Source organism: Gnatocerus cornutus, chromosome 7 (assembly GCF_029298725.1).
Source record: "Gnatocerus cornutus isolate USDA-ARS CGAHR chromosome 7, icGnaCorn1.1, whole genome shotgun sequence".
NCBI classification, from domain to species: domain Eukaryota; kingdom Metazoa; phylum Arthropoda; class Insecta; order Coleoptera; family Tenebrionidae; genus Gnatocerus; species Gnatocerus cornutus.
The window spans coordinates 9,308,880-9,336,629 of record NC_142239.1 but is presented as its reverse complement, the minus strand read 5'-3'; the positions used below and the strand labels follow the sequence as shown (position 1 = coordinate 9,336,629).

General features: G+C 28.2%; 1 protein-coding gene across 2 annotated transcripts in view; it reads left to right on the top strand.

Moving 5' to 3' along the window:
* The window catches only part of LOC148170751 (beta1,4-N-acetylgalactosaminyltransferase A-like), a 203,296-nt gene that overhangs the window by 146,477 nt on the left and 29,069 nt on the right, over nt 1-27,750 (top strand). The window contains exons 2-3 of one of the 2 annotated variants that reach the window (XM_088041578.1): nt 22,072-22,101; nt 26,802-26,973. In XM_088041578.1, coding sequence (XP_087897704.1) covers nt 26,843-26,973 — 131 coding nt within the window. In that variant the 5' untranslated portion in view covers nt 22,072-22,101; nt 26,802-26,842. The remainder of the gene's footprint in view (nt 1-22,071; nt 22,102-26,801; nt 26,974-27,750) is intronic. The other variant, XM_088041579.1, reaches the window with a different exon arrangement.

Here is a 27,750-nt window from a genome sequence, read left to right as displayed (position 1 = left end):
CGAAGATGTGCCCTTGGTGCGATATGCATGGTTCGTTTTGTTGTAAATAAATAAGACAGATGGGGGAATGCCTGTGTAAAAAGTAGAATGCCCTTGGTTTGAAATGTATAGTTTGACCACATTTTCATAAAAAAATGTGTCCTTGGTTGACACGCATGATTCGTCTACTTATTTAACAAGTTTAATAATAAGTAGACGAATTATTAATTAATTAATTAATCAATAAGACAGACGGGGGAGTAGCCGTGTAAAAGTAGAGTGTCCTTGGTTCGATAATCCATTTAAGTACAAAAATTCTCTGGATCTTCTAGACTCTATAAATGTTCTGAATGCCACAAATTCTAAGATCTTTAATTAGTTCAGATTCTTCACATTAAGATCTTCTGGATTATTTAGAGTTAAAAATTGGAATTTTGAATAGTTAGAAAAAAGAAATGCTAGAGCTCGAGAACACTTAGGAACAAGCCATTTAAAAATTTGTGATTCAAAACTTTTGAACGAGAGTTAAACATGAAAATTAAAAATTTTAAACAGCTACTTATTTAAGAACCTTTCAGGAGTAAGGTAAGGTTCAAATCTCAAAACAATATTGTTTTCGATCTGTTAATATTTTTAGATTTGAAAATAAAAAAAAAACAATAAAAAAAGATAATTAAAAAAAATTATAAATGTACAGAAATAATCAAAAATGGAAATATTTCAAAGAATAGATAAATAAATACATAAATAAATAAAATTAAAAGAAATCTAAAAAGACCAAATGATCTAAAAAATTTGAAGAATCAAAAAGTTTTTAAAGGATTTAGGGACCCAAATAAAATAGGAAAATCGGGAAAAATCAGGTATATTTAGAAAATCTCAAAAATCAGAATCTCAAAATCAGAATGTTACATCGATTTCAAACACTTAAAATTAGCTCTGAAATATTTGAGAGATTTACACATGAAAGAACATAAGTAATAAAGATTAGAAAACTTGCAAAAAGAAAGATATGAGACAATTATTATTAGACAATTATTAGACTGTTAACTTAAAAATCGATTATTCAGAAATTGCAAAATACTCATTTTTTTGAAAAAACTGTCTTTGGATAATTTTTAACATTTTGAAATGTAATTTAATTTTGAATTACCATTATAAAAATTGATAAAAACGTTTTACGCAGAATTTTATGAAAATATATTAAGATCTCGAAGATTTTTGATTTGGAAAATTTTTAGTTTGAAATACATACAGGGTGATTTTGAAATAAAGGCGGAAAAAAGTCAATTACAGCTAAATCTGGGACTTTGACATCAATTTTTTATTAATATCGATTTTACCAAAAAAAACATCGATTTTTAATACATATATTTTCATTTTCGATGTATCATTAAAAATCGAAAATTGCGGTTTCGATGTATGTAGTTTATTTTAATTTAAGGGAGTTATATTTTAGAATTTTGATTATTCTTATTAATATCGAATTTGTTGTTTTTTTATATTTTTCACTCATTATTTTGTTTATTTCTTAAGGTTTTTATTTATTTTTGTTTTTCACAATAAACTATGCTTTTAAGTTTTTTATTTACTATTTTTCAAAATCGATGTATTGGAAATCGATGTAATTGTGCTCTTGTTGAAATTGAGTTCAACATCGATTTTTTTACTCGATGACCCCAGATTTAATTACAGCTTATTGTAAATAATGAAAGTTGGCAGGTTTCGTTTTTAAAATTGGTGTCTCAGTTTTAGGAAAAAAATAAAAGAAATTGATTCCAATTTTCATGCTACGCCAATGAAGGTTACTAAGGTTACTATGCATAGATACTTTATTAACGAACAAAATGCTCTGCGTTGTAGTTAAGATTATTTTGTGCATAGCAGTGGCGCCGACTAAGGTCAGGATTTTGGAATTTTTACCTTTAAAACTTAATAAAAATCACCGAAACGTAGAATTTCCGTGAAGCCGTGATTTTTTTTCGCTACTATTAAAATTAACCTGTATACTAATTTACGCAAATTATTTTAGGTCTAGAAAGATGGTTGAAATACCACCAGACGCAGAATTTCATGAAAAATCTTTTTGATTTCTCGGCATTTTTTGATGTAATTTCAATTTGAATTGCTATTGCGTCAATCTTATTAGGATTAGAAAGAGGAATCTTTTTGATTTCAAGATATTTTGTGACCACCCTGTACAACCCTTAATATAATTTCGTTTAGTTACAGTAACTTGTCTTCCATTAGAAGATTTCTGAACCTTTTATTGGCTTTTTTGCTTCTTCTTTTCTCTAGATAATGGAATTCATCAGTTAAACACGAGACAGCACCCCGCAACGTCCGGAGCGAATAAAATTCAGATTAAAAAACTTCCTTTTTCCTCATCAATAAAATGTGATTGAAACGGAGATTTGCGAGTGTTTGCTTCTAAGCTGTGCAAAATGAAATTCATTCTCGTAAATCCCCAGATAGCTGAAGTAATACAGCGCTCAATTTCAACAGAATAACTCCACTGTTCTATCGGAAAACGGAAGAATTACACCACTTCACTCTTGACCAACATCATTTATTGTGCAAAGCTCATTTATTACTGCCGTTTCTCCGACGTATTGCCATTGATAATGACAGTTACATGTGAAATTGCTTTCAGACGCAGCGTCTCATTAATTTCACTAGAAGTAATAACAAAAATACGAAATTCTATCGGATGATTCGCGTTTAATTAATGCTCAGGGATCTCTTCACTCCACAAACCAGTCGGCTGAATTAACTTTTCGCCCGAATTCCCTGGAAACGATTTTTCAGCTCGGACAACATATCGCGTAATTAATCAAACGAGCTGGCTTTATGGAAATGTAATCAGTGATAATAAAGTTACACCGAACTTTTTCGATAATCAAAAAGTGGTGTATTGCATATTTCAACGCGAGTTCTTGAAGTTTTAATGGAGTCAGTGGCGTTATCAAAGCGAGCTTGTGATTTTTTTCAGACTTAACACCATGAAAGCTGTTTGACTTTGAAGATGCGAACTTATGTGTAATTCATTAAAATGTAGCAAGCTGTGTTGGAATTTTTACACGGATCCTTGATCCGGCGCATCCACCATGTGGATGTTTATTCTAGGATTCGAGAGAAATTGCCAATTTTCCATTAAACTTTCTATTTAGTTTGGTAAATTAGACATTTTTTTAATTAGAGGGTCAAAATTTTCACAATTTATTAGTTTAGATCTTTGGTATAGACATACCAAACCGTGGAATTTCAACTCTACAGGGCGAAAATTTAAAATGTTTATTCTAGGATTCGAGAGAAATTGGCAATTTTCCATTAAACTTTCTATTTACTTTGGTAAATTAGACATTTTTTTAATTAGAGAGTCAAAATTTTTAAAATTTATTAGTTTAGATCTTTGGTATAGGCACACCAAACTATGGAATTTCAACTCTACAGGGCGAAAATTTAAAAATGTTTATTCTAGGATTCGAGAGAAATTGGCAATTTTCCATTAAACTTTCTATTTAGTTTGGTAAATTAGACATTTTTTTAATTAGAGAGTCAAAATTTTTAGAATTTATTAGTTTAGATGTTTGGTATAGACACACCAAACTGTGGAATTTCAACTCTACAGGGCGAAAATTTAAAATGTTTATTCTAGGATTCGAGAGAAATTGGCAATTTTCCATTAAACTTTCTATTTAGTTTGGTAAACTAAACATTTTTTTAATTAGAGAGTCAAAATTTTTAGAATTTATTAGTTTAGATCTTTGGTATAGACACACCAAACTGTCGAGTTTCAACTCTACAGGGCGAAAATTAAAAAATGTTTGTTCAAGGATAAGAGAAAAGTTCGCATGTTTTCAATAAACTTTCTATTTAGTTTTGTAGATTGGACATTTTATGAATTAGAAAATGAAAATTTTCAGAATTTATTAATTTAGATTTTTGGTATAGACACACCAAACTGTGGAATTTCAACTCTACAGGGCGAAAATTTAAAAATGTTTATTCTAGGATTCGAGAGAAATTGGCAATTTTCCATTAAACTTTCTATTTACTTTGGTAAATTAGACATTTTTTTAATTAGAGAGTCAAAATTTTCAGAATTTATTAGTTTAGATCTTTGGTATAGACACACCAAATTGTGGAATTCCAATTCTACAGGGCGAAAATTTAAAATGTTTATTCTAGGATTCGAGAGAAATTGGCAGTTTTCCATTAAACTTTCTATTTAGTTTGGTAAACTAAACATTTTTTTAATTAGAGAGTCAAAATTTTTAGAATTTATTAGTTTAGATCTTTGGTATAGACACACCAAACTGTCGAGTTTCAACTCTACAGGGCGAAAATTTAAAAATGTTTGTTCAAGGATAAGAGAGAAATTCGCATTTTTTTATTAAACTTTCTATTTAGTTTTGAAGATTGAACATTTTATGAATTAGAGAATCGAAAATGTCAGAATTTACTAGTTTAGACCTGTGAATTAGACACACCAGATTGGAAAATTTTAATTGTGCAAGAAAAAAAAAAGAAGAATGTTTATTACCAGATCAAGGAGAAATTGGCAATTTTTTTAATAATTTTTCTAAATTGGTTCTGTATTAGACATTTTAGGATTAAAACGTAGAATTTTTTGGAATTTACTCGTTTCGACATCTGTATTCGACACACCAAATTGTAAAATTCTAACTCTACAGGACGAAAATTAAAAAATGTTTGTTCAAGGATAAGAGAAAAGTTCGCATGTTTTCAATAAATTTTCTATTTAGTTTTGTAGATTGGACATTTTATGAATTAGACAGTCAAAATTTTCAGAATTTATTAGTTTAGATCTTTGGTAAAGACACACCAAATTGTGGAATTCCAACTCTACAGGGCGAAAATTTTAAAATGTTTATTCTAGGATTCGAGAGAAATTGGCAATTTTCCATTAAACTTTCTATTTAGTTTGGTAAATTAGACATTTTTTTAATTAGAGAGTCAAAATTTTCACAATTTATTAGTTTAGATCTTTGGTATAAGCAAACCAAACTGTGGAATTTCAACTTTACAGGGCGAAAATTAAAAGATGTTTATTCCAAGACCCGGGAGAAATTGCCAATTTTTCCATTAAACTTTCTATTTAGTTTTGAAGATTGAACATTTAATTACTAATTAATTAACGTAATTAATCAAACGAGCTGGCTTTTTGGAAATGTAATCAGTGATAATAAAGTTACACCAATCTTTTCCGATAATCAAAAAGTAGTGTATTGCGTATTTCAACACGACTTCTTGAAGTTTTAAGACTTTCAAGATGCGAGCTTATGTGTAATTCATTAAAATGCAGCTGTGTTGGAATTTTTACACGGATCCTTGACCCGGCGCAGCCACCATTCGCAACGACAAGTCAATGCAATGAAGGGAAAAAATCAGGGCAAAACAGGAGAAAGAAGGGGATTTTGCGATATCTATTGCTATCATCTTGCAATTCGTAAGGAAAGCAGCATTCTTTAAAAAAGGAATGGGGGAAGAATGAAAGATGAAGAGATAAAACTGAATTGAAGGTAAATCAAGCTGCGAGCTAAGCTCGCGAAATACACGTCAAATTTGGAGAATTTACTAAAGGCTCTTGTGATCATGAATGGAAAGTATCGATCCTGGAGGGGAATTTTCAATAAATTATTTAATTTTTTTGTCTTGAATTAATTCGCTGCGGCGGATAAACACAAATCGGATTATGTGGAAAGAATCCAAAGAAGAAATCGAGGAACTAAAAACAACAAGATATAAGACAATTCAGAAGAAACTTCTAGTCTCTTAAAATAAGTGAGATATCTAAGAGAATTAAAGAGAACAAAACTCAAAGGAATTAGAGATAATCTAGAAGAATAGAGGAGCTAAGGCATTATGAATGATCTAAGAGATTTCAAGATTTTTAAAGAAAATCAACCAGAATCTGGAGCAAAGAAAAAAATTGCAATTTTTTGAAAAAAATTCTTATAAATTATACAGTTTTTGGATTACAGAGTTCGCATTTTCAGTATTTACTAGTTTTTACTTCTGCATTAGACACCCTAAATTATAAAATTTTAACTTAACAAGAAAAAAAATTAAGAATGTTTATTGGCGGATCAAGGTGAAATTGTAATTTAAAAAAAAATACTTATTTCTACAAATTGAAAATTTTTCGGATTAGACGGTTTAGACGAAAACGGATTAGACGGATTAGACGAAAAAATGTTTGTTCAACGAAAAGAAAAAAAAATCGCATTATTTTCATGAAACTTTCTATTAAGTTTCGTAGACTGGACATTTTATAAATTAGATAATCGAAAATTTTAGAATTTTCTAGTTTAAACCTCTGTATTAGACAAACCAAATTGGAAAATTATAACTCTACTGGCGAACATTTAAAAAGGATAAGAAATTCGAATATTTTCATTAAACTTTCTATTTAGTTTTGAAGGTTGAACATTTTATGAATTAGAGAATCGAAAATTTCAGAATTTACTAGTTTAGACCTGTTTATTAGACCCACCAAATTGGTAAATTTTAACTGGGCAAGGAAAAAAATTAAGAATATTTATTCCCGGATCAAGGAGAAATTTGCAATTTTTTTATTAGTTTTTCTTTGGTTCTGTATTAGACATTTTAGGATTAAAACGTCGAATTTTTTGAAATTTACTCGTTTCGACATCTGTATTGGACCAAGTAAATTATAAAATTTTATCGGCACAGGAAGAAAATTTAAACATTTTAATTCCAGAATGAAGAAGAAATTTGCAATATTTTCAAAAAGAAAATCTATTTATTTCTATAAATTGGACATTTTTTGGATAAGGCAGTTGAAATTTTTTTGATATACTGGTTTCGACTTCTGTATTAGATATGCCAAATCGTAAAATTCTATCTCTACAGGGCGAGAATTAAAAAAAGTGTGATCAAGGATAAGAGAAAAATTCGCATTTTTTTTTTTATTATACTTTCTATTTAATATTGTAGATTAGACATTTTATGAATTAGAGAATCGAAAATTTCAGAATCTACTGGTTTAGACCTCTGTATTTGACACACCAAATTGTAAAATTCTAACTCTACAGGGCGAAAATTAAAAAATGTTTTTTCAAGGATAAGAAAAAACTTCGCATGTATTCAATAAACTTTCTATTTAGTTTTGTAGATTGGACATTTTATGAATTAAAGAGTCAAAATTTTCAGAATTTATTAGTTTGGATCTTTGGTAAAGACACACCAAACTGTAGAATTCCAACTCTACAGGGCGAAAATTTAAAAATGTTTATTCTAGGATTCGAGAGAAATTGGCAATTTTCCATTAAACTTTCTATTTAGTTTGGTAAATTAGACATTTTTTTAATTAGAGAGTCAAAATTTTCAGAATTTATTAGCTTAGATCTTTGGTAAAGACACACCAAATTGTGGAATTCCAACTCTACAGGGCGAAAATTTAAAAATCTTTATTCTAGGATTCGAGAGAAATTGGCAATTTTCCATTAAACTTTCTATTTAGTTTGGTAAATTAGACATTTTTTTAATTAGAGAGTCAAAATTTTCAGAATTTATTAGCTTAGATCTTTGGTAAAGACACACCAAATTGTGGAATTCCAACTCTACAGGGCGAAAATTTAAAAATCTTTATTCTAGGATTCGAGAGAAATTGGCAATTTTCCATTAAACTTTCTATTTAGTTTGGTAAATTAGACATTTTTTTAATTAGAGAGTCAAAATTTTCAGAATTTATTAGCTTAGATCTTTGGTAAAGACACACCAAATTGTGGAATTCCAACTCTACAGGGCGAAAATTTAAAAATGTTTATTCTAGGATTCGAGAGAAATTGGCAATTTTCCATTAAACTTTCTATTTAGTTTGGTAAATTAGACATTTTTTTAATTAGAGAGTCAAAATTTTCAGAATTTATTAGCTTAGATCTTTGGTAAAGACACACCAAATTGTGGAATTCCAACTCTACAGGGCGAAAATTTAAAAATGTTTATTCTAGGATTCGAGAGAAATTGGCAATTTTCCATTAAACTTTCTATTTAGATTGGTAAATTAAACGTTTTTTTAATTAGAGAATCAAAATTTTTAGAATTTATTAGTTTAGATCTTTGGTATAGACATACCAAACTGTGGAATTCCAACTCTACAGGGCGAAAATTTAAAAATGTTTATTCTAGGATTCGAGAGAAATTGGCAATTTTCCATTAAACTTTCTATTTAGTTTGGTAAATTAGACATTTTTTTAATTAGAGAGTCAAAATTTTCAGAATTTATTAGCTTAGATCTTTGGTAAAGACACACCAAATTGTGGAATTCCAACTCTACAGGGCGAAAATTTAAAAATGTTTATTCTAGGATTCGAGAGAAATTGCCAATTTTCCATTAAACTTTCTATTTAGTTTGGTAAATTAGACATTTTTTTAATTAGAGAGTCAAAATTTTCAGAATTTATTAGTTTAGATCTTTGGTAAAGACACACCAAATTGTGGAATTCCAACTCTACAGGGCGAAAATTAAAAATGTTTATTCTAGGATTCGAGAGAAATTGCCAATTTTCCATTAAACTTTCTATTTAGTTTGGTAAATTAGACATTTTTTTAATTTGAGAGTCAAAGTTTCTAGAATTTATTAGTTTAGATCTTTGGTAAAGACACACCAAACTGTCGAATTTTAACTCTACAGGGCGAAAATTTAAAAATGTTTGTTCAAGGAAAAGAGAGAAATTTGCATTTTTTTATTTTGCAAAATTTTGCAAAATTTTATTTAATAAAATTGGCAATTTTACAAAATTTTGAAAAATGTTTGGTTTGCTTTGAAAATAAAAAATTCTAAAATTGTTCTTTCGGGGTCTAAAATTTTGTAATTTTGCACAGTTGATAAGCTTGTTAAAAGTAGCAGAATTAGAGTTTTATAGAAAATTTTAAAAGATCTTGGTTGATCTCCAAAATAAAAATTTTTGAAATTTTTGTAATTTTGCACAGTTGATAAATTGATCAGAAGTAGCAAAATCGCAAAATTTTATGGTGATGCTATTAAAACTGCCAATGTAACAAAATATTATAAAAAATTTGAAAAATAAAAATTTTTGGTTGGCTTCCAAAATAAAAATTTCTAAAATTGCTCTTTCGGCACCAACAATTTTGTAATTTTGCACAGTTGATAAGCTGGTCAAAAGTAGCAAAACCCGAAAATTGTATAATTTAGTCATTAAAATTGGCATAGGTACAGAATTTTATAGAATATTTCGAAAATTTTTGATTCACCTCCAAATTAATTTATACTTTAAAGGCCTTAAAAATCTATAAATCTAGAGCAGACAACAGATTTAAGATACGAACAAGTTTATTTCCGATGCTCCTACAATTTGGTGCCAATTCGACAAATGTGACAGATCTTGTTTGGCATTTCGCAGGAATTGCAGGAGCTGGAAAAATTACCACTTTGCAGAACGACCAATCACGCTATTTAAATTTGACGCCTACAAAAAATTCGCTACAGAAAAAATGTAATATAAGTTTAATAATTTTATTTCAAAATTCATAGACCTGAATAATTTAGTCGATCGCTAAAAATAAAAAGCATTTTACGGCAAATATTGCTTCAATTCCGTTGCCCGAAGCCACATTTACAGATCCAAAACTCGTATGTAAATTTACAAGTTTCCACCCTGCTGACCATGATCGCTGGTGAAAATTAATGATTTCACCTTAATTCTCGCACCAACTTAAACTTTACCTCAGTATCACAAACTAAAATCGAATAAAGTGAATTTGAACGAAATTATTGCATTTTCTCTTTGTATTTTTTTTTCCATGAACATGTATTCTGCTCTCACGCAGATTCGATTATGAAATTACATTTCCATGTTGCGCGAAAGTTGCAAAATAAAAACGTCGGAAATGAAAAATGTATAAAATCCGCTCGTAATGGTTTTATTGATCCCATATCGGCGGCAACATAGACAACCTGAACGTTTCAGGACAGTTAATATTTTATTTAAGTCGAGAACATCCAGCGTTATTAAATGATTCCGCTCACACATCCCGTCTGCAATTTTGGTCCAGTGCGACGTTTCGATCAAGTAATTAAACACCTTCAAGGCAGAGCCGCGTTTGCCTAGAGACTCCATTTCCTAGGCGGAATCGGAAGGAAGTTAATCTACTGCAGTGTGCCATCGCTGATTAGGGAGTCGCAATAAAAACTGGGGATTAAACAAATGGATTAACTTTAACCGTCATTTATTGCCGATAATTCAGTTAATTCTTAGCGTACCGAAATTTTGAGCACGGATTTGGCTTCAGCGTGAAATTCTGCGTAAAATGAGCCTCGATATCGTAAGTTTGCTTACGAAATGAAGTTGCAAATGATTTTTTTGGAGTGCATTTATTGCCTTTGAGTCATATATCAATCAAAAGAGCAGCTCGAGATCTATCATGTGGTAAAATTTTAGATCTGTATGACACGTAGTTCACGAGAGACGGTCAAAAAACAAAAAATTCTATTTTTTTCATCGTTTGAGTCGGAATTTTTTTTTTTTTTCGAAAAAAATTAAAATAAAACTCCGAATTTTAGATACCTGAGAGCTCAGTCATTGCAAACAAAATATCTCTCATAGAATCTTCAAAATATACAGGGGTGATTTTGAATAAAAAGCCATTACAGCTTATTGCAAATGAAGGATTTTGGCAGGTTTCGTTTTTAAATTACTCTCAGTCTCAAGAAAAAAAATAAAGAAATTGATTCAAATTTTCAAGTTACGTACGAAAATATTATTTTGTCATTAAAACTGGCAGAATTAGAATTTTATAAAACATTTCGAAAATTTTTGGTTCATCTCCAAAATAAAATTTTTTGAAATTGTTCTATTTGGGTCTAAAATTTTGTAAATTTGCACAGTTGATAAGTTGATCAGAAGTAGCAAAATCGCAAAATTTCATAGTGGTGCTATTAAAACTGCCAATGTTACAAAATATTATAGAAAATTGAAAAATTTTTTTGTTTGCTTCCAAAATACAAATTTGTAAAATTGTTCTTTCAGCACCAACAATTTTGTAATTTTGCAAAGTTGATAAACTTGTCAAAAGTAGCAAAACCCGACAATTTTATCATTTTGTCATTAAAATTGTCATAGTTACAGAATTTTATAGAACATTTCGAAATTTTTGGATCATCTCCAAAATAAAAATTTCTGTAATTGTTATTTCTAAGTCTAAAATTTTGTAAATTTGCACAGAAGATAAGTTGATCAGAAGGAGCAAAGTCGCAAAATTTCATAGTGGTGCTATTAAAATTGCCAATGTTACAAAATATTATGGAAAATTGAAAAATTTTTTTGTTTGCTTCCAAAATTAAAATTTGTAAAATTGTTCTTTCGGCACCAACAATTGTGTAATTTTGCACAGTTGATAAGCTTGTCAAAAGTAGCAAAGCCGGAAATTTTTTATTATTTTGTCATTAAAATTGGCATAGTTACAGAATTTTATAGAATATTTCGAAAATTTTTGGTTCATCTCCAAAATAAAAATTTCTGAAATTGTTATTTCTAAGTCTAAAACTTTGTAAAACTGCACAGTTGATAAATTGATCAGAAGTAGCAAAATCGCAAAATTTTATAGTGGTGCTATTAAAACTGCCAATGTTACAAAATATTATAGAAAATTTGAAAAATGTTTGGTTGGCTTCTAAAACAAAAATTTCTAAAATTGTTCTTTCGGCACCAACAATTTTGTAACTTTGATAAACTTGTCAAAAGTAGCAAAACTCAAAAATTCTATCATTTTGTCTTAAAAATTGGCATAGTTACAAAATTTTATAGAACATTTCGAAAATTTTTGGTTCATCTCCAAAATAAAAATTTCTGAAATTGTTATTTCTAAGTCTAAAATTTTGTAAATTTGCACAGATGATAAGTTGATCAGAAGGAGCAAAATCGCAAAATTTTATAGTGGTGCTATTATAACTGCCAATGTTACAAAATATTATAAAAAATTTGAAAAATTTTTGTTGGCTACCAAATTAAAAACTTCTAAAATTGTTCTTTCGGCACCAACAATTTTGTAATTTTACACAGTTGATAAGCTTGTCAAAAGTGGCAAAACCCGAAAATTTTATCATTTTGTCATTAAAATTGACTTTGTTACAGAATTTTGTGGAACATTTCGAAAATTTTTGGTTTATATCCAAAATAATTTTTTTTGAAATTGTTCTATTTGGGTCTAAAATTTTGTAATTTTGCACAGTTGATAAGTTGATCAGAAGTAGCAAAATCGCAAAATTTTATAGTGGTGCTATTAAAACTGCCAATGTTACAAAATATTATAGAAAATATGAAAAATTTTTGTTGGCTTCCAAAATAAAAACTTCTAAAATTGTTCTTTCGGCACCAACAATTTTATAATTTTGCACAGTTGATAAACTAGTCAAAAATAGTAAAGCCTTTAAATTTTACAATTTTATGGTTAAAACTGCCAAAGTTACGTTATTTAATAGAAAATGCAAAAAAAATTGGTTCGTCTCCAAAATAAAAATTTCTACAAATTGTGTTTCTTGCTGAAACATTTTGTAATTTAGTACAGTTAATACACAAGTCAAAAGTTGTAAAACCTCCAAATTTTACAATTTGATGATTAAAACTGCCAAAGTTACGGAATTTAATATAAAATGCAAAAAAATTTGGTTCGTTTCCAAAATAAAAAAATTCTTAAAATTGTGTTTCTTGCTCAAACATATTGAAATTTAGTACAGTTATTACACTAGACAAAAGTAGTAAAACCTCCGACTTTTACAATTTTTTGATTAAAACTGCAAAAGTTACAAAACTTAATAGAAATTGCAAAAAATCTCGTTCGCCTCCAAAATGAAAAATTCTAAAAGTTGTGTTTTTTGTTAAAAAAAATTGTAATTTAGTACAGTTAATAAACTAGTCAAAAGTAAGAAAACCTCCAAGTTTTACAATTTTATGATTAAAACTGTCAAAGTTACGAAATTTAATAGAAAATGCCAAAAATTTGGTTCGTCTCCAAAATAAAAAAACAATTAAAATTCTGTTTAAAGCCCAAACATATTGAAATTTAGTACAGTTATGATACTAGACAAAAGTAGTAAAACCCCTGAATTTTACAATTTTTTGATTAAAACTGCAAAAGTTACGAAATTTAATAGAAGTTGCAAGAAATCTCGTTCGCCTCCAAAATGAAAAATTCTAGAAATTGTGTTTTTTGTTAAAAAAAAATGTAATTAAGTACAGTTAATAAACTAGTCAAAAGTAAGAAAACCTCCAAGTTTTACAATTTTATGATTAAAACTGTCAAAGTTACGAAAGTTAATAAAAATTGCCAAAAATTTGGTTCGTCTCCAAAATAAAAAAAAAAATAAAATTTTGTTTAAAGCTCAAACATATTGAAATTGAGTACAGTTATTATACTAGACAAAAGTAGTAAAACCTCCAAATTTTACAATTTTTTGATTAAAACTGCAAAAGTTACAAAACTTAAAAGAAATTGCAAAAAATCTCGTTCGCCTCCAAAATGAAAAATTCTAAAAATTGTGTTTTTTATTAAAAAAAATTGTAATTTAGTACAGTTATTAAACTAGTCAAAAGTAAGAAAACCTCCAAGTTTTACAATTTTATGAGTAAAACTGTCAAAGTCACGAAATTTAATAGAAAATGCCAAAAATTTGGTTCGTCTCCAAAATAAAAAAAAAATTAAAATTCTGTTTAAAGCCCAAACATATTAAAATTTAGTACAGTTATTATACTAGACAAAAGTAGTAAAACCTCCGAATTTTACAATTTTTTGATTAAAACTGCAAAATTTTTGAAGTTGTTTTTGGATCTAAAATTTTGTAATTTTGCACAGTTGATAAGTTGATCAGAAGTAGCAAAATCGCAAAATTTTATAGTGGTGCTATTAAAATTGCCAATGTTACAAAACATTATAGAAAGTTTGGAAAATCTTTGATTTGCTTCCAAAATAAAAATTTGTAAAATTGTTCTATCGGCACCAACAATTTTGTAATTTTGCACAGTTGATAAGCTTGTCAAAAGCAGCAAAACCCGAAAATTTTATCATCTTGTCATTAAAATTGGCAAAGTTACAGAATTTTATAAAACATTTCGAAAATTTTTGGTTCATCTCCAAAATAATTTTTTTTTAAATTGTTCTTTTTGAGTCTAAAATGTTGTAATTTTGCACAGTTGTTAAGCTTGTCAAAAGTAGCAAAACCCGAAAATTTATCATCTTGTCATTAAAATTGGCATAGTTACAGAATTTTATAAAACATTTCGAAAATTTTTGGTTCATCTCCAAAATAATTTTTTTTGAAATTGTTCTCTTTGAGTCTAAAATGTTGTAATTTTGCACAGTTGATAAGTTGATCAAAAGTAACAAAATCGCAAAATTTTATAGTGGTGCTATTAAAACTGCCACTGTTACAAAACATTATAGAAAATTTGGAAAATCTTTGATTTGATTCAAAATAAAAATTTGTAAAATTGTTCGATCGGCACCAACAATTTTGTAATTTTGCACAGTTGTTAAGCTTGTCAAAAGTAGCAAAACCCAAAAATTTTATCATCTTGTCATTAAAATTGGCATAGTTACAGAATTTTATAGAACATTTCGAAAATTTTTGGTCCATCTCCAAAATAAATTTTTTTGAAATTGTTCTCTTTGAGTCTAAAATGTTGTAATTTTGCACAGTTGATAAGTTGATCAAAAGTAACAAAATCGCAAAATTTTATAGTGGTGCTATTAAAACTGCCACTGTTACAAAACATTATAGAAAATTTGGAAAATCTTTGATTTGCTTCAAAATAAAAATTTGTAAAATTGTTCGATCTTCAGCAACAATTTTGTAATTTTGCACAGTTGTTAAGCTTGTCAAAAGTAGCAAAACCCGAAAATTTTATCATTTTGTCATTAAAATTGGCATAGTTACAGAATTTTATAGAACATTTCGAAAATTTTTGGTTTGTCTCCAAAATAAATTTTTTTGAAATTGTTTTTTGAGTCTAAAATTTTGTAATTTTGCACAGTTGATAAGTTGATCAGAAGTAGTAAAATCGCCAAATTTTATAGTGGTGCTATTAATACTGCCACTGTTACAAAACATTATAGAAAATTTGGAAAATCTTTGATTTGCTTCAAAATAAAAATTTGTAAAATTGTTCGATCGGCACCAACAATTTTGTAATTTTGCACAGTTGTTAAGCTTGTCAAAAGTAGCAAAACCCGAAAATTTTATCATTTTGTCATTAAAATTGGCATAGTTACAGAATTTTATAGAACATTTCGAAAATTTTTGGTTTGTCTCCAAAATAAATTTTTTTGAAATTGTTTTTTGAGTCTAAAATTTTGTAATTTTGCACAGTTGATAAGTTGATCAGAAGTAGCAAAATCGCCAAATTTTATAGTGGTGCTATTAATACTGCCACTGTTACAAAACATTATAGAAAATTTGGAAAATCTTTGATTTGCTTCAAAATAAAAATTTGTAGAATTGTTCGATCGGCACCAACAATTTTGTAATTTTGCACAGTTGATAGATAAGCTTGTCAAAAGCAGCAAAACCCGAAAATTTTATCATCTTGTCATTAAAATTGACATAGTGACTGAATTTGAAGCGCAGATTTGGATTCTGCGTGCAATTCTGCGTAAAATCAGTCTCAATATTGTAAGTTTGCTTTGCAAATAAACTAGATATTGAGCAATGAAAGCTGATGCCCCTTCATATTTCGAGCACTTCTGGTTTTGCATCAAAAGGGCGAACCGCTCGCCATTTCGCTTACTAGGCACAATTTCTTGAGGCTTGTCAGTTATTAGCCACGTACAGGAAACCCACTACAAATTCGTTATTGATCGAAAAGTTATTGACGACAAACGCCTCATTTATTATAAAGAGGGTCGACGTACATCGTCGCAGATTCTAGCAAGATTATTATTTATTCCCTGGACGTGAGAGCGATAATGTTGCGGCGGTTCAAGAGCTGTGAAGCAGGAAGTGGCTTTTGTTGGAAAAACTGAAAGAAGTGCGCGAGTTTAAAGCCAAAGGAACGCTTTGGGGCTCTCTGACTCTGGCTAATAAAAAAGTGTTACTCGCCTATTTGTTCTCTGTGTTTTCTGTGTTTTTTAATATTTGTAAATGAGTTTTTTCTTCCCGTTTCTTGTTACGAAACGACTAAATTAGATATTGAAATTTTTATTCACATTTGCATAAAACAGAATTAGCGTGACATGTTTTGCTGCGAAAGATAACAGGCACACGGCGGAAGTAAAAAGTAGGGAGATTTCATCGGGAAAATCCGTTTGATTAGTCGTCTAAATTTGTTAATTTATTGATTAGATCTATTTTTGATTGCGAACATGCGGGGAAAATTACGGTGAAAAATGGCGAAGGATGCAAAGTTTAGTTTCATATTACGGATTAGCGTCAAAGAGGAACGCAATAAAATTTATGGAAACACGTTTATTCAAAACGAGATCAATCAGACCGTTTTTAAAATTTTTCTTGTTTCTAGTTTTTTTGGGTGTTCCGTAATTCTTTTTTACTAATAAAAACTGCAAAAGTTACGGAATTTTATAGAAATTGCAAACAATAATTCCTTCACCTCCAAAATGAAAATTTCTAAAAATTGTATTTCGTGGTCGAGAATTTTGTAATTTAGCACATTTGATAAACTAGTCTAAAGTAGTAAAACCTCCAATTTTTACAATTTCGTGACTGAAACTGCCAAGGTTACGGAATTTAATAGAAAATACAAAAAAAAATCGTTCGTCTCCAAAATGAAAATTTCTAAAAATTGTGTTTCTTGCTCGAAAATTTTCAAATTTAGTAGAGTTAATAAACTAGTGAAAGATAGTAAAACTGCCAAATTTTACAACTTTATGACTAAAACTGTCCAAGTTACAGTATTTAATGTAAAATGCAAAATAAAATTCGTTCGCCTCCAAAATGAATTTTTTAAAAAATGTGTTTCTTGTTCAACATTTTTGTAATTTAGTACAGTTATTAAACTAGTCTAAAGTTATAAAACCTATAAATTTTACAATTTTATGACTAAAACTGCCAAAGTTACAGAATTTAATAGAAAATACAAAAAAAATTCGTTTGCCGCCCTAATCAAAAAATTTCTAAAAATTGTGTTTCTTGCTCAAAAATTTTGAAATTTAGTGCTGTTAATAAACTTGTCAAAAATTGTAAAACTTCCAAATTTTACAACTCTATGCCTAAAACTGTCAAATTACGGAATATAATGTAAAATACGAAAAAATTTCGTTCGTCTTCAAAACGAAAATCTCTAAAAATTGTGTTTCTTGTTCAACATTTGTGAAATTTAGTACAATTATTAAACTAGTCTAAAGAAGTAAAAACTCTAAAATTTACAATTTTATGACTAAAACTGCCAAAGTTACGGAATTTAATAGAAAATACAAAAAAAATTCGTTCGTCTCCAAAATGAAAATTTCTAAAAATTGTGTTTCTTGCTCGAAAATTTTCAAATTTAGTAGAGTTAATAAACTAGTTATAAATAGTAAAACTGCCGAATTTTACAACTTTATGACTAAAACTGTCCAAGTTACAGTATTTAATGTAAAATGCAAAATAAAATTCGTTCGCCTCCAAAATGAATTTTTTAAAAATTGTGTTTCTTGTTCAACATTTTTGTAATTTAGTACAGTTAATAAACTAGTCGAAAGTAGTAAAACTTCCAATTTTTACAATTTCATGACTGAAACTGCCAAGGTTACGGAATTTAATAGAAAATACAAAAAAAATTCGTTCGTCTCCAAAATGAAAATTTCTAAAAATTGTGTTTCTTGCTCGAAAATTTTCAAATTTAGTAGAGTTAATAAACCAGTAAAAAATAGTAAAACTGCCAAATTTTACAACTTTATGACTAAAACTGTCCAAGTTACAGTATTTAATGTAAAATGCAAAATAAAATTCGTTCGCCTCCAAAATGAAATTTTTTAAAAATTGTGTTTCTTATTTAACATTTTTGTAATTTAGTACAGTTAATAAACTTGTCTAAAGAAGTTAAATCTCCAAATTTTACAATTTCATAACTGAAACTGCCAAGGTTACGGAATTTAATAGAAAATGCAAAAAATAATTCCTTCACCTCCAAAATGAAAATTTCTAAAAATTGTATTTCGTGGCCGAGAATTTTGTAATTTAGCACATTTGATAAACTAGTCTAAAGTAGTAAAACCTCCAATTTTTACAATTTCGTGACTGAAACTGCCAAGGTTACGGAATTTAATAGAAAATACAAAAAAAAATCGTTCGTCTCCAAAATGAAAATTTCTAAAAATTGTGTTTCTTGCTCAAAAATTTTCAAATTTAGTAGAGTTAATAAACTAGTGAAAAATAGTAAAACTTATAAATTTTACAACTTTATGTCTAAAACTGTCAAAGTTACAGTATTTAATGTAAAGTACAAAATAAAATTCGTTCGCCTCCAAAATGAAATTTTTTAAAAATTGTGTTTCTTGTTTAACATATTTGTAATTCAGTACAGTTAATAAACTAGTCTAAAGTAGTAAAACCTCCAATTTTTACAATTTCATGACTGAAACTGCCAAGGTTACGGAATTTAATAGAAAATACAAAAAAAATTCGTTCGTCTCCAAAATGAAAATTTTTAAAAATTGTGTTTCTTGCTCGAAAATTTTCAAATTTAGTAGAGTTAATAAACTAGTGAAAAATAGTAAAACTGCCAAATTTTACAACTTTATGACTAAAACTGGTCCAAGTTACAGTATTTAATGTAAAATGCAAAATAAAATTCGTTCGCCTCCAAAATGTTTTTTTTTTAAAATTGTGTTTCTTGTTCAACATTTTTGTAATTTAGTACAGTTAATAAACTAGTTTAAAGAAGTAAAATTTCCAAATTTTACAATTTTATGACTAAAACTGCCAAAGTTACGGAATTTAATAGAAAATGCAAAAAATAATTCCTTCACCTCCAATATGAAAATTTCTAAAAATTGTATTTCGTGGTCGAGAATTTTGTAATTTAGCACATTTGATAAACTAGTCTAAAGTAGTAAAACCTCCAATTTTTACAATTTCATGACTGAAACTGCCAAGGTTACGGAATTTTATAGAAATTGCAAAAAAATCTGGTTTGCCGCCAAAATGAAAATTTCTAAAAATTATGTTTCTTGTTTAAAAAATTTGAAATTTAGTGCAGTTAATAAACTAGTCAAAGGTAGTAAAACCTTTAAATTTTACAATTTTTTGATTAAAGCTGCCATAGCTACGGAATTTTATAAAAATTTCAAAAAATTTTCGTTTGTCTCGAAAATGAAAATTTCTAAAAATTATGTTTCTTGCTCAAACATTTGGTAATTTTGTACAATAAATATACTAGTCAAAAGTAGTAAAACCTCTAAATTTTACAATTTTGTGACTAAAACTGCGAAAGTTACGGAGTTTAATAGAAAATGCAAAAAATTATTCCTTTGCCTCCAAAATGAAAATTTTTAAAAATTGTATTTCGGGCTCGAGAATTTTGTAATTTAGCACAGTTGATAAACTAGTCGAAAGTAGTAAAACCTCCAATTTTTACAATTTCATGACTGAAACTGCCAAGGTTACGGAATTTTATAGAAATTGCAAAAAAATCTGGTTTGCCGCCAAAATGAAAATTTCTAAAAATTATGTTTCTTGTTCAAAAAATTTGAAATTTAGTGCAGTTAATAAACTAGTCAAAGGTAGTAAAACCTTTAAATTTTACAATTTTTTGATTAAAGCTGCCATAGCTACGGAATTTTATAAAAACTGCAAAAAATTTTCGTTTGTCTCGAAAATGAAAATTTCTAAAAATTATGTTTCTTGCTCAAACATTTGGTAATTTTGTACAATAAATATACTAGTCAAAAGTAGTAAAACCTCTAAATTTTACAATTTTGTGACTAAAACTGCGAAAGTTACGGAATTTAATAGAAAATGCAAAAAATAATTCCTTTGCCTCCAAAATGAAAATTTCTAAAAATTGTATTTCGGGCTCGAGAATTTTGTAATTTAGCACAGTTGATAAACTAGTCGAAAGTAGTAAAACCTCCAATTTTTACAATTTCATGACTGAAACTGCCAAGGTTACGGAATTTTATAGAAATTGCAAAAAAATCTGGTTTGCCGCCAAAATGAAAATTTCTAAAAATTATGTTTCTTGTTCAAAAAATTTGAAATTTAGTGCAGTTAATAAACTAGTCAAAGGTAGTAAAACCTTTAAATTTTACAATTTTTTGATTAAAGCTGCCAAAGCTACGGAATTTTATAAAAACTTCAAAAAATTTTCGTTTGTCTCGAAAATGAAAATTTCTAAAAATTATGTTTCTTGCTCAAACATTTTCTAATTTGGTACAATAAATATACTAGTCAAAAGTAGTAAAACCTCTAAATTTTACAATTTTATGACTAAAACTGCGAAAGTTACGGAATTTAATAGAAAATGCAAAAAATAATTCCTTTGCCTCCAAAATGAAAATTTCTAAAAATTGTATTTCGGGCTCGAGAATTTTGTAATTTAGCACAGTTGATAAACTAGTCGAAAGTAGTAAAACCTCCAATTTTCACAATTTCGTGACTGATACTGCCAAACTTACGGAATTTAATAGAAAATACAAAAAAAATTCGTTCGTCTCCAAAATGAAAATTTCTAAAAATTGTGTTTCTTGCTCGAAAATTTTCAAATTTAGTTCAGTTAATAAACTAGTCTAAAGTAGTAAAACCCCCAAATTTTACAACTTTATGACTAAAACTGTCAAAGTTACAGTATTTAATGTAAAATGTAAAATAAAATTCGTTCGCCTCCAAAATGAAAAATTTTTAAAAATTGTATTTCTTGCTCAAAAATTTTCTAATTTAGCACAATTAATACACTAGTTAAAAGTAGTAAAATGTCAAAATTTTACAATTTTATTATTAAAACTGCCAAAGTTGCGGAATTTAATATAAAATGCAAAAAAAATTGGTGCGTCTCCAAAATAAAAAATTCTAAAATTTGTGTTTCTTGCTCAAACATTTTGTAATTTAGTACTGTTAAGAAACTTGTCAAAATTAGTAAAACCTCCAAATTTTGCTGTTTTGTAATTAAAACTGTCAAAGTTACGGAATATAATGTAAAATGCAAAATAAAATTCGTTCGCCTCCAAAACGAAAATTTCTAAATATTGTGTTTCTTGCTCAACATTTTTGTAATTTAGTTCAGTTAATAAACTAGTCTAAAGTAGGAAAACCTCTAAATTTTACAATTTTATGACTAAAACTGCCGAAGTTACAGAATTTGATAGAAAATGCCAAATAAAATTCCTTCGCCTCCAAAATGAAAAATTTCTAAAAATTGTATTTCTTAATTATTTTTCAATTTTCAAACATTTTTACCTATTTTTACCATCACTGCTCTTATATTACCCGATATGTCAAATTACATGAAAATTGACGATCACTAAAATCGCGATTTTTGCAATAATTTCCCCTTTATTGTGGCGCAGCGCGTCGTAACTTCATATAATGTTTTACGACTTTAGTACCAAAATGTGAAGTTTGTAATTTGCAATTTACGAGTTTTAGGCAGAAAGTATCTGTTGTTTTACAGAATTTATACGCCGCCGTGTAAAAGATTTATAGCCATCTTCCAAGTTTTCAAGGAAAATTATTTATGCAAAGCTCACACTATACAATATAGTCGTATCAATTTTTGCCTTCAGATATATTTAGAACTTCATGTTGTTTGTGGCGTGTTTAGTCTTGGTGACACTGATTTGATTTGATAAGTTCGATTCGTTTTATTATTTATTTACGTCTCTATCGATAATCGTCATTCGCTGCAGGTGAGAGCTTTCCAAAAGAATCGAAAAACATCTTCACCACATGTGTTCCAGCCACAATTCACATTTTCTCGAGCTTTTCTTTGAGGCTAAAAGTACGTATTTGCGATATCTTGTAAGATTTATGCGTTGTATTAACGAATATTTATGGGCTGAATTTGAATTTTTCGCGCCCGTCATAAATCAAATGTCAAAACTTTGACAGTAGTTTCAACCTGACGCAAAATGTTTAATGAAAGTGTTTCCTTGCAGTGCGAAGATGATTTGCAGCATCCAAATTAGGTAAGGATGGAATGCCCAGCTGGTACAGCTCAACGACTTCTTCGTTTTCAAAAATTGTGTTTTTGCTCAAAAATTTTCAAATTTAGTACAGTTGATAAACTTGTCAAAAATAGTAGAACTTCCAAATTTTACTACTTTATGATTAAAACGGTTAAAGTTACAGAATTTAATGTAAAATGCAAAATAAAATTCCTTCGCCTCCGAAATGAAAATTTCTAAAAATTGTATTTTGTGGTCAGAATTTTGTAATTTAGCACAGTTGATAAACTAGTCGAAAGTATTAAAACCACCTAGTTTTACAATTTTATAATTGAAACTGCCAAAGTTACAGAATTTAATAGAAAATGCAAAATAAAATTCGTTCGCCTCCAAAATGAAAATTTCTAAAAATTGTATTTCGTGGTCGAGAATTTTGTAATTTAGCACAGTTGATAAACTAGTCGAAAGTATTAAAACTACCAAATTTTACAATTTTATAATTGAAACTGCCAAGGTTACAGAATTTAATAGAAAATGCAAAATAAAATTCGTTCGCCTCCAAAATGAAAAATTTTTAAAAATTGTATTTCTTGCTCAAAAATTTTCTAATTTAGCACAATTAATAGGCAAGTTGAAAGTAGTAAAATCTCCCATTTTTACAATTTTATGACTTAAACTGTCAAAGTTACAGTATTTAATGTAAAATGCAAAATAAAATTCGTTCGCTTCTAAAATGAATTTTTTTTTAAATTGTGTTTCTTGCTTAACATTTTTGTAATTTAGTACAGTTAATAAATTAGTCAAAAGTAGTAAAACCCCCAAATTTTACAATTTTATGATTGAAACTGTTAAAGTTACAGAATTTAATAGAAAATGCAAAATAAAATTCGTTCGTCTCCAAAATGAAAATTTCTAAAAATTGTATTTCGTGGTCGAGAATTTTGAAATTTAGCACAGTTGATAAACTGGCCGAAAGTATTAAAACCACCAAATTTGACAATTTTATACTTGAAACTGCCAAAGTTACAGAATTTAATAGAAAATGCAAAATAAAATTCGTTCGCCTCCAAAATGAAAAATTTCTAAAAATTGTATTTCTTGCTCAAAAATTTTCTAATTTAGCACAATTAATACAATAGTTAAAAGTAGTAAAATCTCTAATTTTTACAATTTTATGATTAAAACTGCCAAAGTTACGGAATTTAATATAAAATGCAAAAAAATTTGGTGCGCCTCCAAAATAAAAAATTCTAATATTTGTGTTTCTTGCTCAAACATATTGAAATTTAGCACAGTTAATCTATTCAAAAGTGGTAAAACCTCTGAATTTTACAATTTCTTTATTAAAATTGCCAAAGTTACGAAATTTAATAGAAAATACAAAAAAAATCGTTCGCCTCCAAAATGAAAATTTCTAAAAATTGTGTTTCTTGCTCGAAAATTTTCAAATTTAGTAGAGTTAATAAACTAGTCAAAAATAGTAAAACTTTCAAATTTTACAACTTTATCACTAAAACTGTCAAAGTTACAGTATTTAATGTAAAATGCAAAATAAAATTCGTTCGCCTCCAAAATGAAAATTTTTAAAAATTGTGTTTCTTGTTCAGCATTTTTGTAATTTAGTACAGTTAATAAACTAATCTAAAATAGTAAAACCTCCAAATTTTACAAGTTTTTGTTTGAAACTGCCGAGGTCACGGAATTTAATAGAAAATACAAAAAAAAATTCGTTTGCCTACCGAATCAAAATTTCTAAACGATGTGTTTCTTGCTCAAAAATTTTGAAATTTAGTGCTGTTAATAAACGTGTCAAAAATAGTAAAACTTCCAAATTTTACAACTTTATGCCTAAAACTGTCAAAGTTAGGGAATATAATGTAAAATGCGAAAAAATTTCGTTCGTCTTCATAACGAAAATCTCTAAAAATTGTGCTTCTTGCTCAACATTTGTGTAATTTAGTACAATTAATTAATTAAACTGGTCTAAAGAAGTAAAGACTCTAAATTTTACAATTTTTTGATTGAAACTGCCAAAGTTACAGAATTTAATAGAAAATGCAAAATAAAATTCGTTCGCCTCCAAAATGAAAATTTCTAAAAATTGTATTTCGTGATCAGAATTTTGTAATTTAGCACAATTAATACAATAGTTAAAAGTAGTGAAATCTCTAATTTTTACAATTTTATGATTAAAGCTGCCAAAGTTACGGAATTTAATATAAAACCCAAATAAATTTGGTGCGTCTCCAAAATAAAAAATTCTAAAATTTGTGTTTCTTGCTCAAACATTTTGTAATTTAGTACAGTTAATACACTATTCAAAAGTAGTAGAACTTCTGAATTTGACAATTTTTTTATTAAAATTGCCAAAGTTACGGAATTTAATAGAAAATACAAACAAATTCGTTCGCCTGCAAAATGCAAATTTCTAAAAATTGTGTTTCTTGCTCGAAAATTTTCAAATTTAGTAGAATTAATAAACTAGTCAAAAATAGTAAAACTTCCACATTTTACAACTTTATGACTAAAACTGTCAAAGTTACAGTATTTAATGTAAAATGCAAAATAAAATTCGTTCGCCTCCAAAATGAAAATTTTTAAAAATTGTGTTTCTTGTTCAACATTTTTGTAATTCAGCACAGTTGCTAAACTAGTCGAAAGTAGTAAAACCCCCAAATTTTACAATTTTATGATTGAAACTGCTAAAGTTACGGAACTTAATAGAAAATACAAAAAAAAAATCGTTCGCCTCCAAAATGGAAATTTCTAAAATTTGTGTTTCTTGCTCGAAAATTTTCAAATTTAGTATAGTTAATAAACTAGTCATAAATAGTAAAACTTCCATATTTTATAACTTTATGACTAAAACTGTCAAAGTTACAGATTTAATGTAAAATGCAAAATAAAATTCGTTCGCCTCCAAAATGAAAATTTTTAAAAATTGTGTTTCTTGTTCAACATTTTTGTAATTCAGCACAGTTGATAAACTAGTCGAAAGTAGAAAAACCCCCAAATTTTACAATTTTATGATTGAAACTGCCAAAGTTACGGAACATAATAGAAAATACAAAAAAAAATCGTTTGCCTCCAAAATGGAAATTTCTAAAATTTGTGTTTCTTGCTCGAAAATTTTCAAATTTAGTATAGTTAATAAACTAGTCATAAATAGTAAAACTTCCAAATTTTATAACTTTATGACTAAAACTGTCAAAGTTACAGTATTTAATGTAAAATGCAAAATAAAATTCGTTCGCTTCCAAAACGAAAATTTCTAAAAATTGTGTTTCGTGCCCGAAATTTTTCAAATTTAGCACAGTTAATAAACTACTAAAAAATAGTAAAACCTCCAAATCTTACAACTTTATGACAAAAACTGCCAAAGTTACGAAATTTAATAGAAAAAGCAAAAAATAATTCCTTCTCCTCCAAAATGGAAATTTCTAAAAATTGTATTTCTTGCTCGAAAATTTTCTAATTTAGCACAATTGATACACTAGTTAAAAGTAGTAATATCTCAAATTTTTACAATTGCATGATTAAAACTGCTAAAGTTACGGAATTTAATATAAAATGTAAAAAACTTTGGTGCGTCTCCGAAATAAAAAATTCTAAAATTTGTGTTTCTTGCTCAAACATTTTGTAATTTAGTACAGTTAATAAACTATTCAAAAGTAGTAAAACTACTGATTTTTAGAATTTTATGATTGAAACTGCCAAAGTTACGGAACTTAATAGAAAATACAAAAAAAATTCGTTCACCTCCAAAATGAAAATTTCTAAAAATTGTGTTTCTTGCTCGCAAATTTTCAAATTTAGTAGAGTTAATAAACTAGTCAAAAATAGTAAAACTTCCAAATTTTACAACTTTATGACTAAAACTGTCAAAGTTACGGAATATAATGTAAAATGCGAAAAATTTTCGTTCGTCTTCAAGACGAAAATCTCTAAAAATTGTGTTTCTAGCTCAACATTTTTGTAATTTAGTACAATTAATAAACTAGTCTAAAGAAGTAAAAACTCTAAATTTTACAATTTTATGATTGAAACTGCCAAAGTTACGGAATATAACGTACAATGCAAAATAAAATTTGTTCGCCTCCAAAACGAAAATTTCTAAAAATTGTATTTCGTGGTCACAATTTTGTTATTTTGGCACAATTGATAAACTAGTCGAAAGTATTAAAACTAAAAAAGTTTTACAATTTTATAATTGAAACTGCCAAAGTTAGAGAATTTAATAGAAAATGCAAAATAAAATTCGTTCGCCTCCAAAATGAAAATTTCTAAAAATTGTGTTTCTTGTTCAACATTTTTGTAATTTAGTACAGTTAATAAACTAGTCGAAAGTAGTAAAACTTACAGATTTGACTATTTCATTTTCTCGCATTTTCTATGTTTTTGAATGATTTACTTTTTGGGCCCCCAATTCTCCAAGTTGGACTTTAAAAATTCAAATGTAAGAAAAGACAATAAGAAAGAACAACAAATAGAAAATATATCAAAGAATTGTCATTCGCTGCAGGTGAAAGTTTTCCAAAAAGAATCGAAAAACATGTTTTCCAGCCACAAATCACGTTTTCTCGAGCTTTTCTTTGAGGCTAAAAGTATGTATTTGCGATATTGTGAATTTAAATTTTCGCGCCCGTCATAAATCAAGTGTCAAAACTTTGACAGTAGTTTCAGCCTGATGCAAAATGTTTAATGAAAGTGTTTCCTTGCAGTGCGAAGATGATTTGCAGCATCCAAATTAGGTAAGGGTGGGATGCCCAGCTGGTACAGCTCAACCACCCTTTATAAGGGGTTGTTCTTCCTGGCGCTCATCCTGATAGCCCTCGAGTATCTCTTCGGTTCCATCACCGAAAGCAAGCACTTCTTCGTTTTCAACGCCACAAGGTAAGTTTTTTCGTTTAATCCCACCCCTAGTTAAGTGAAAATCATAATGGACTTTTTAATGAATGAAAGTAACCGATTTTGAAGGGCGGAAAGTGGTAAAACCTCGCATGTTGGAGATTTCGATCAACGCTCGTAAATCTGTTAAAAGACGCGGTGAGGAGGTGACGGATAATCGATGGAAGATGATAATTAGGATGGCGGTCATAATGTTTAAATTACTGGGTGTTAACGGAGGGTGGAATATGGATGAACTTTTGAAATTGGTAAAGACTAGGAAGTAAAACAAACAAGACGAGAGGTACGTCGGCTGATAAACGCAACAAAGATTACTTTGCTTTAATGGACTTTTAATGAAGACACTTATCGCGGTGTTTGAGTAATAATTATTCATTTCCATAAGTTTTTGATAACTGACAGGAACTTGAAGTTTTAAAGCGTTTTATCAACTGTTCAAATATCGGATCAAATTTCGTGGCAGACCATTGATCTTCGTCAAAAAATGACGGAAAGTTTTATGATGGATTTATTGCGCTGACCGATGATTTTTTAGAAATGAGGAACTTTATTTTCAATTTCAACAAAAAAGTTCTTATCTGTTATTTAACCTGTGTTTTGGGTTTTTGGGATTTTCGAATTTTCAGGCAACCATCAAATCCTACTCATTTCTAACATTTTCACAAAATTGGGGATTCTTGCTCAAAAATTTAGCGCAGTTGAAAAACTAATGGAATTAGTAAAACCTCCGAATTTTACAAGTTTATGATTAAAACTGCCAAA